Source organism: Hordeum vulgare, chromosome 5H, assembly GCF_904849725.1.
Source record: "Hordeum vulgare subsp. vulgare chromosome 5H, MorexV3_pseudomolecules_assembly, whole genome shotgun sequence".
Lineage (NCBI taxonomy): Eukaryota > Viridiplantae > Streptophyta > Magnoliopsida > Poales > Poaceae > Hordeum > Hordeum vulgare.
This window is the reverse complement of record NC_058522.1, coordinates 697,634-707,867: the sequence shown is the minus strand read 5'-3', so window position 1 is coordinate 707,867 and position 10,234 is coordinate 697,634. Positions and strand designations below refer to the sequence as shown.

At 55.1% G+C, this 10,234-nt stretch overlaps 1 protein-coding gene across 1 annotated transcript; it reads left to right on the top strand.

Moving 5' to 3' along the window:
* The first annotated feature begins 625 nt into the window (after window positions 1–625).
* LOC123452317 (G-type lectin S-receptor-like serine/threonine-protein kinase At5g35370) lies at window positions 626–3,916 on the top strand. The gene has a single exon (XM_045128960.1). The coding sequence runs from the start codon at window positions 965–967 to the stop codon at window positions 3,830–3,832; it is 2,868 nt and encodes a 955-aa protein (XP_044984895.1). The 5' UTR covers window positions 626–964; the 3' UTR covers window positions 3,833–3,916.
* The last annotated feature ends 6,318 nt before the right edge of the window (window positions 3,917–10,234 follow it).

Here is a 10,234-nt window from a genome sequence, read left to right as displayed (position 1 = left end):
TTAAGCGATTTCACTAGATGTCTACATACAGAGTAAAATGATTGAATGCACACTCTAAAGTATGTCTATATATATCCATATGTAGTCCATTAGTGAAATCTCTACAAAGACTTATATTTAGAAACGGTGGGAGTAGGTTAAAAATTTGCGCAGGCGGGCAGGATCATGCTGCATCTTCTCTCTCTTTGCTTTTTTTTAAACACTAATTGAAGTCCTTCACATGAAAAGCATACACCTCATTCTTATGAAAACTCACACGCGCATTGTATCATCTCTACAAAAAGTAAACAGTTATATCGTTTTCAGATTGATGAAATCGTTACAAACACTTTCATAGTCGACTGGAACGTCTACTTCCACTCAACGTTGACGATATCGCTTATCGTTAACATCTCGGACAACTGAGGATTAGAGACTAATCGAAAACCCGACGATTAACCGATTTTATCGATCGAATATTAATCTGCCATTTTTTGCAAATACGTGATTCCCAACACTAAAATATGCTATGTTAAATATCAAAAAAATAAGTGCCATGAATAGACCCGATTTATTGATAGAATCCCGAAAAATCGCTTGTTAGAATGAGAACGATAAACGGTGAGATAAGACATCCCTCGAGCAACGATAAATCGAATGAGAAACTGCTGAATCGGATGATTCTATGACGTCGTAAAACAAATTCAGAAAAATACCAGCATCATTGTTAAGTCTTGAACTTAAACTTGGATGAAGAAAGATACCACCAATCTTCTAAACATTCAACCACGGATTAGTTTGCTATACCCCTCTCTCGTAGTCTTCCACTGCATTTAATGAGCCACGTCATTTGCATGTTTTTTCCTGGTGTAATAGGTAATTAAATTAATAAATTCCGCCGTCCAAAGTCAACCCTCCTCTCCGCGTCGCCGACGGTTGCTTGCTTGCCGCCGAGGAGGGAAAAAAGGCGCCGTTTTTATCCCCTATGCGCCGGTCGGTCGGTCCCATGGCGCTCCTCCTCCTCCTCCTCCCGATCGCGCTGCTCGCCGGCGGGCTGAGGGAGGCGGCGGCGCGCACGGTGCCGGTGGAGTTCCTCTACCCGCCCTACAACCTCACCTACATGCACTACATCGACACCAACGGCGTCTTCCTCCGCTCCCCCAACGCCACCTTCTCCGCCGCCGTCTTCAACTCCGGCTCCTCCGACTCCTCGGGCGCCGACGAGTCGCAGCTCACCATGTCCCGCTACTTCTTCTCCGTCCTCCACGACCGCTCCCGCACCCCCGTCTGGGCCGCCGCCGCCGGCGCCACCATCGTCCAGTCCATCATCCTCTCCCTCAACGCCTCCGGCCTCTACATCTCCGACCCCGCCGGCCTGTCCGGCCCCTCCTGGTCCACCCCCCGCCTCGCCGCCCCCGTCGCCGCGCTCCGCCTCCTCGACACCGGCCAGCTCGCGCTCATCGACGCCGACAACGCCACGCTCTGGTCCACCTTCGACGCGCCCACCGACACGCTGCTCCAGGGCCAGCTCCTCCCCGTCGCCGTCCCGCTCACCGCCACCGCCTCCGACCAGGACCTCTCCCCCGGCGCCTACCGCCTCCTCCTCACCCCCGCCGACGCGCTCCTCCAGTGGGCCTCTTCCGACGGCGGCGGCGACTTCGTCACGTACTGGGCGCTCTCCTCCGACCCGGCATCCGTCCAGGACTCCAACCGCGCCGTGCGATCCATGATGGTCAACGCGTCCGGCGTCTTCCTCCTCGCCGACGGCGGGGGCACCGTCTTCAGCCTCCGCTTCGCGTCGTTGACCCCCGCGCCGGCAACAAAGATGCTCCTCAAGGTCGACTCCTCCGGCCGCCTGCGCGCGCTCAGCACGGCCTACTCCCCCACGGCGGCGCGCGCCACGCTGCCCGCCGTCTGGGCCGCTCCGGCCAGCGACTGCGACCTGCCGCTCCCGTGCGGCGCCCTCGGCCTCTGCACGCCCGGCAACAACGGCTCCTCCTGCATGTGCCCCGACGCCTTCACCACGCACACCACCGGCGGCTGCTCGCCGGCCGACGGCTCCGCGCTCCCCGCCTTACCTGACACCTGCCTCGCCGCCAACTCCAAGCCTTCGTCGTCGGCGGCGGCTGCTCACAGCTACACGAGGCTGGGCGACGGGATCGGCTACTTCGCCAGCAAGTTCGCGCTGCCGACGACGGCCGGCGAAGCGCTCCCGGCGTGCCGCGACCTCTGCTCGGCCAACTGCTCCTGCGTCGGCTTCGTCTACAAGAACTCCTCCAAGTCCTGCCTCCTCGTGCACAACCAGATCGGCTCCGTCTTCCGCGGCGCCGGCAACAGCGCATCGGCCACCGTCGCCTTCGTCAAGACGGTCCCGCCGGCTCCGTCTCGCGGTGGCCAAGGCGGCGACGGCGGATCCGGCTCGTCGTCGTCCCTGAGCACCATCACCATCATATTCGGCATCGTGCTGCCGGCCGTGGCGGCGGTGTTCATCACCTTCCTGCTGTACGTGCTGGGCGTGCACTGGCTCAAGAACCGCCACGGCGGCGCCGGCAAGGCGAAGAGGAAGCAGCACGGCCACGGCGGCAGCAGCTGGTTCATGCTGCACATGATGCCGTCCTTGTCGTCGTCGCGGGCGTCGTCCAACGCCCCGTCGGAGAAGGGGGGCGGCGACAGCGAGGACGAGGGCGACGACGAGGTGCTAATCCCCGGCCTGCCGACCCGGTTCACGTTCGCCGACCTGGAGGCGGCCACCAACGGCTTCAAGTGGCAGATCGGGTCCGGCGGGTTCGGCTCCGTGTACCGCGGCGAGCTCCCCGACCGTACCACCGTGGCCGTGAAGCGGATGAACAACCTGGGCATGCAAGGCCGGCGCGAGTTCCTCACGGAGATCGCCGTCATCGGCAACGTCCACCACGTGAACCTGGTCAAGCTCCGCGGGTTCTGCGCCGAGGGCGCCCGGCAGCAGCTGCTGGTGTACGAGCACATGAGCCGCGGCTCGCTCGACCAGTCCCTCTTTCCCCGCGCCGGCGCCGGCGCCGCTTCTAAGGCGGTGCTGGAGTGGGGGGAGCGGCTGGGCGTGTGCGTGGGCGCGGCGCGCGGGCTGGCGTACCTGCACGCCGGCTGCGACCGCAAGATCCTGCACTGCGACGTGAAGCCGGAGAACATCCTGCTGGACGAGCGCGGCGGCGTGAAGATCGCCGACTTCGGGCTGGCGAAGCTGATGAGCCCGGAGCAGTCGGGGCTCTTCACCACCATGCGCGGCACCCGCGGGTACCTGGCGCCGGAGTGGCTCATGAACGCGCCCATCACCGACAAGGCCGACGTCTACAGCTTCGGCATGGTGCTGCTGGAGCTCCTCCGCGGCCGCAAGAACTCCAAGCAGGACGACGACGACCACCACGACGCCGCCACCACCGGCACAAACAGCAGCACCACCACCAGCGGCACCACCGGCGAGGCGACGGAGGCGAGGAGGAGCAGCTACTTCCCGGCGCTGGCGCTGGAGCTGCACGAGGAAGGGCGGTACATGGAGCTGGTGGACCGGAGGCTGGAGGGGGGCGCCGACGCGGCGGAGGTGGAGAGGGTGGTGCGCGTGGCGCTGTGCTGCCTCCATGAGGAGGCGTCGTCGCGGCCGGCCATGACGGCGGTGGCCGGCATGCTCGACGGCAGCATGGACGTGTGCGTGCCGAGGACGGAGCAGCTGGCGTACCTGAGGATGTACGGCCGCGGCCTCGTCGACGTCCGGCCCGGCGGGTGGAAGGGCAAGTGGAAGGGCTCCGAGATGACCGCCGGCAGCAGCAGCTGGTCGCCGCCGTCGTGCGTGTCGGCGCAGCAGCTCTCGGCCCCCAGATGACATGCCATCGCCGTCCGTGTAATTATAATGCAATGTGATGCAAATTTTGCCGTGAAAAAAGTATATCAAAGAGGTGTACGTGCATGTTGTTTCTGTCAATAGAGTATTTGTTAGTACTACTTGTGAATACATACATACTCTACGATACAAAGTTACAAACAAGATAAATTTTCATCTCATCAACATCTTGACAGGACCTGTGGTTTCCCCCGATGCTCCAAGAACGGGTAAAGGCCATGGCAGCGCCTTCAAGAAGGAAGACGGACACCCATGAATGTCACCGCTGCCAGCATTGAAAAAACGAACCCCAACAGCCCCCAACAGCCATTCACCCATGAATGTCGCGCCCCCAACAGCCCCCCTCCTCCAGGCCAGTTTTTTCGACGGCGAAGAAAAACGATCCAGTCGCGCCCCAAGGAGCCCTTTTTCGCGAGTTAGGGTCAAAATTGGTCCCGACGGTCCCAGGCCAAACCCAGCGCGTTGGGGGCGTCGACAGAAATGTTTTTGACGCGAAATAGTTGTGGACCCGCCGAGTCAGCGACTAGCACACGGTCGTCATCCTCATCGCCTTGTTTCCCTTGGGAATCAATGCGAAGGATCCGTCGTCAGCCAGCCTTCCATTGATTCTTCACGTGCGGTGCAATGAATGCGCGGTGACGCACGTCCCGTCCGTTCCTGCCACACGTTCACACGGCGCCGCTCCGCGTGCCCGCCCTTCCGAGGCTATATAAGCCGCCCCTCTCCCTGCCGGAGGCCACACACCTCTCTCAATAGAATCTCGTCGTCAACGCCCTCTCCTCTTTCGTCACCGGCGCCTCCTCTCCCTCTTTCTCCCCCAAAAATGGCCGAACGCTTACCCGAGGATGGAGCGGCAGCCGATGGCTTCGGCCGCCGTCACCTACGCGAGGACGAGGCCTGCCTTCTCTACGAGGCGGACTACCCGACGCCAACAGACATGCGGGTTCCGGGCTCGTGGAGGCTGAGCAGTGGCGGCATCGTCATCAACGAGCCTGCGCGCCACCTCCCGCCTCGTCAAGGCGAAGATGGAGCCGACGCTCCTCCCCATCAAGCAGGAGCACCTATCTATGGCTGCCGATGAAGAGACCTCCCTCAAATGGGCGCGGGACTACTACTTCCGGGAGGAGATGAAGCGCCAGCACCGCGCCCTTGAGGAGATCGCTGCGCGGCGCCGCGACCGTGAGGAGGACGACGTTGTCATCCTCGACGACAGCGACGAGTAGGCGTCCGGGCTTTCCAACCCCGTTCACCATGGCGACCAAGGGCAGGGGTACAGCAAGGACGACGGTAGAACGCAGGACGACGACGACGGCGGCGGTGATTACACTAACTTCTACAAACTTCTCGACATGTAGAAGACGGCATCGGGTGGCGGATGGAGATGCTCTTGCACCGAGGGTATCTCATGGCTGATGATCTGAATGAGTGAATGAAAAATGATAGGGATGATGGATTTTTTCTTTTCTTTTTGTCATCATGGTAGAAGCTGGGCCAATTGAAAAGGAGGGTCAATGCCAATTGCACATGGCGACGTTTGCTTGCATTCTTGCTTCCGTATGAAAGGAGATGATGATCCTATATATGCATATTCAAACAGATCCATCTGCACCTGCCACTGCACGCCACCATGACAGCCGGCCAGCATAAATAATAATAATAATGTAGTACCAACTTAAAAATACTGTGGCATGTCATGGGGATAAAAATGAATATTCCATCAATAAAACACACATGTGGATGTGGTATAAGATGACGACATACTGTGGTAGGAGTATCATTTTTATACTGGTATGATTTTGATAGTCATAATCCCCAAGAAGAAGAGGCAATGATCCATCTCCACCTGCAACAGGAAAAATATATGAACAAAATATATTAGTGGACCACGTCGCAAACAATGAGAAATCAGATTTATGTATAGTAAGATAATAAGATCATAATCTTTGATGAGTGGTTTAGGTATTTCCTCCATTGGTCCGTGTAACACCCCAAAACTTTGGGCATGATTTTTAAAACTGGCCATGGTAATTTAAAAACGTATTTTTGGGTTTCCTGCAGTTTTCAGGCCCTTTTTTGTTTTATTTTATAAAAATATTTATTTCTTAAGTAGGGGTATTTGAAAGATGTTATTTGACTTGAGTGTTGCCTCAAATATTTTTCCAATTATTTCCAAATCAAATAAAGGCATTTTTATAAATATTTCCTTTATGTCTCATTTATTCAAAAATTTATTTCTAAGGCATGATTTGAACTGCAAGCATTTGATAATTTCTCTTGAAAATTCCACAAATACTTGGAAATGATTTAGTATGTATCTGAATCAATTTTTATGAAATAATCTAGCCCAGTGTTTTGGAATGAGTAAGCACATTATATCCTTTTCCATTTCTCATACCACTTGATATTTGTACTACAACCCCTAGTTAAAACTCTTAAAAAATTCTACAAAAATTTGGAGTTGTCAAGGAGTTTATATAAATAACTTTTATGCAAAAAAACACTTTGTGCTTTGAAAATTTTGAGTACTACTTCTTATTTTTTGTTCTGGACCAGATTTGCAATTTGCACTGCAACCATATTATTTTCTTACCCAAAGCTTTTGACAATTTTACTACTTACACATGACCTTACAAAACCCTCAAGTCCAGAATTTCAGCCCCAATGGTATTGTTTGAGACCAGGTTATAACCTCATTTTGTTTCTGTTCAGGAATGCACTTTTGTAAAAATTGCACTAACAAGTTTCTGGTTTTCAAAAACTAACCTTTCCATCTTTATTAGAATCCAAAGAGACCATGGACTGGTAAATTTGGTGGCCACAAAACCTCTCTAGATGCCCATGGAATTCTGTCAAGCATCTTGTGTGGCTAATCAGAATTGGCACAGTTTTTAGATTGCATTGGAGATTTTCTTTTTGTGCCCCACTAGCATGTCTAGCAGAACGTGGTTAAATCTCTTAGCCACCATGTGGAGTTTCAACTCAAACCTAAGAACCTAGCCCGCCCTGGCATTTCGTCGAACACGTGTGTGGCATGTCTAGAACGCGCCCAGAGCGCCCGTTTTGCTGCCTGCGCATCCAAGTCGCCGCGTCCCACATGACCCCGCGCTCTCTGGCCCTTCCCCACTCGCAGAGACGTTCAACACCATGCCAAGACCCAACCGACTACCCCCTGGCTCCCCGCAGCGCCGCCGCAGCATCTCCTTGGCGGCATGCCTGTGACCGCAGCTCGCCCCTGCCATGGCAGCGCCGTCCCTCCTCTCCCCACTCGCCAGCTGCCTCTGGTGTAGTACCAGAGCTCATACGCTTTCTCCCAAACTCGCGAGCTATTGCCACGTCGCCCCATAGTAACGGTGGCGGCATGTCTCCGGGCTTATCAAATTCGGCCAAAACCGAGTCAAATTCAAAAGAAATTCATAGTTTGCATTAAATTTGTACAATAAGTGAAATAGAAACATAATTAAACATAAAACTAAAGTAAAAAAACTAGACTACGTCACCGCCGCCCGCCGCTAACGCCCGACGCCGCCGCCTTCTACGTGCCGAGGAGCTTGTAGAAAGTGGTGTAGTCGTCGTCGCTGTCATCGTCGTTGCCGTCCGCTCCGTCGCCGTCCTTGCTACATCCCTGCCCTGGGTCGCCGTGGCGAACGGGGTTCGAAGGGGCGCCTCGTCGTCGTTGTCGTCGAGGATAACCAGGACGCCTTCCTCGCGGCCGCGGCGACGGGCGGCGATTTCCTCTAGGGTGCGGCGTTGGCGCTCCATCTTCTCCCGGACATAGTCGTCCTGCCCATTTCAGGGCGGCCTCGTCAGCGGCGGTCATGGCGAGATGCTCCTGCTTGACGAGCAAGAGCCCCATCTCCGTCTTCGGGCTGACGAGGCGGGTGGAAGAGCCGGGCTCATTGATGACGATGCCGGTGCTGGCCGTGCGCTGCCCGAGCGGCATCTTATGCGACTACGGCTTGACGGGGAGCAACACCGGCAATCCGGGGGAGCGGGAGTCGGAGCCGCCGGACGATGCGGACATCGCCGTCTCCATCCTCCTCGGTGTCCAGGTGCTGCCGGGGCGACGAGAGAAGGTTGGTGGCGGTGGATAGTCGTACCTGGGCGTGTTGGCGCCCTCGATGTGGTCGAGGACGGCCTCCAAGGTTCGGCTGGGGACGCCCCACCATTGGCGCCGTCCCTTGGAGTTGTGGCGGCCGCGGGGCTTGACCCTGTTGGTGGCGATGAGCTGGTCGACGTGACAGTGCTCGAAATACGCCGTCCATAGCGCATTGCTATTGGGGGCGTACGGCGGAAGGTTGCGTGAGCTCTTCGGCAGGCCAGAGCGGATGCACACGATCTCTGTACGCCGGTCAGCTCCTATGGGCGGTGGTGGCACCGAGACGCCGACGGTGCTCAACCTCCATGACCCCGGCACCCTCATGTCCGGCGGCATCGGGTAGTCCGCCTCGTAGAGGAGACGGGCCTCGTCCTCGCGGAGATGCCAGCGGCCGAAGCCATTGGTGGCCGTACCGTCGCCGGGGTAGTGTTCGGTCATCTTTTTCGGGGGAGGAGAGGCGGAGAAGGGGCCGGTGCTGGAGAAGAAGAGAAGAGAGCATCAACGGGAGAGGTGTGCGGCCACCGGCGGGGGGAGCACACCTTATATAGCCGCGGGCGGGTGGGCACGTGGAGAGACGATGTGTGAACGCGTTGTTGGAAATATGCCCTAGAGGCAATAATAAATTAGTTATTATTATATTTCTTAGTTCATGATAATCGTTTATTATCCATGCTATAATTGTATTGATTGGAAACACAATACTTGTGTGGATACATAGACAAAACACTGTCCCTAGTAAGCCTCTAGTTGACTAGCTCGTTGATCAAAGATGGTCAAGGTTTCCTGGCCATAGGCAAGTGTTGTCACTTGATAACGGGATCACATCATTAGGAGAATCATGTGATGGACTAGACCCAAACTAATAGACGTAGCATGTTGATCGTGTCATTTTGTTGCTACTGTTTTCTGCGTGTCAAGTATTTATTCCTATGACCATGAGATCATATAACTCACTGACACCGGAGGAATGCTTTGTGTGTATCAAACGTCGCAACGTAACTGGGTGACTATAAAGATGCTCTACAGGTATCTCCGAAGGTGTTAGTTGAGTTAGTATGGATCAAGACTGGGATTTGTCACTCCGTGTGAACGGAGAGGTATCTCGGGGCCCACTCGGTAATACAACATCACACACAAGCCTTGCAAGCAATGTAACTTAGTGTAAGTTGCGGGATCTTGTATTACGGAACGAGTAAAGAGACTTGCCAGTAAACGAGATTGAAATAGGTATACGGATACTGACGATCGAATCTCGGGCAAGTAACATACCGAAGGACAAAGGGAATGACATACGGGATTATATGAATCCTTGGCACTGAGGTTCAAACGATAAGATCTTCGTAGAATATGTAGGATCCAATATGGGCATCCAGGTCCCGCTATTGGATATTGACCGAGGAGTCTCTCGGGTCATGTCTACATAGTTCTCGAACCCGCAGGGTCTGCACACTTAAGGTTCGACGTTGTTTTATGCGTATTTGAGTTATATGGTTGGTTACCGAATGTTGTTCGGAGTCTCGGATGAGATCACGGACGTCACGAGGGTTTCCGGAATGGTCCGGAAACGAAGATTGATATATAGGATGACCTCATTTGGTTACCGGAAGGTTTTCGTGCATTACCGGAAAAGTTTCGGGCTCATCGGTAGTGTACCGGGAGTGCCGGGAGGGGTGCCGGGGACCATCGGGAGGGGTGTCACGCCCCAAGGGATCTCATGGGCTATGGGAAGAGATAAACCAGCCCCTAGTGGGCTGGAATAAGTTCCCACTAAGGCCCATAAGGTTTGAGAAGGAAAAAACACAAGGTGGAAAGAGTTTCCAAGTGGGAAGGTGGAATCCTACTCCAAGTAGGATTGGAGTAGGACTCCTCCACCTCCAATTTCGGCCAAACCTTTAGGTTTTGAGGCTGCCTCCTCCCCTCCCTCCCACCTATATATACGGAGGTTTTAGGGCTGATTTGAGACAACTTTCTCACGGCTGCCCGACCACATACCTCCATAGTTTTTCCTCTAGATCGTGTTTCTGCGGAGCTCGGGCGGAGCCCTGCTGAGACAAGATCATCACCAACCTCCGGAGCGCCGTCACGCTGCCGGAGAACTCTTCTACCTCTCCGTCTCTCTTGCTGGATCAAGAAGGCCGAGATCATCGTCGAGCTGTACGTGTGCTGAACGCGGAGGTGCCGTCCGTTCGGTACTAGATCGTGGGACTGATCGCGGGATTGTTCGCGGGGCGGATCGAGGGACGTGAGGACGTTCCACTACATCAACCGCGATCTCTAATCGCTTCTGC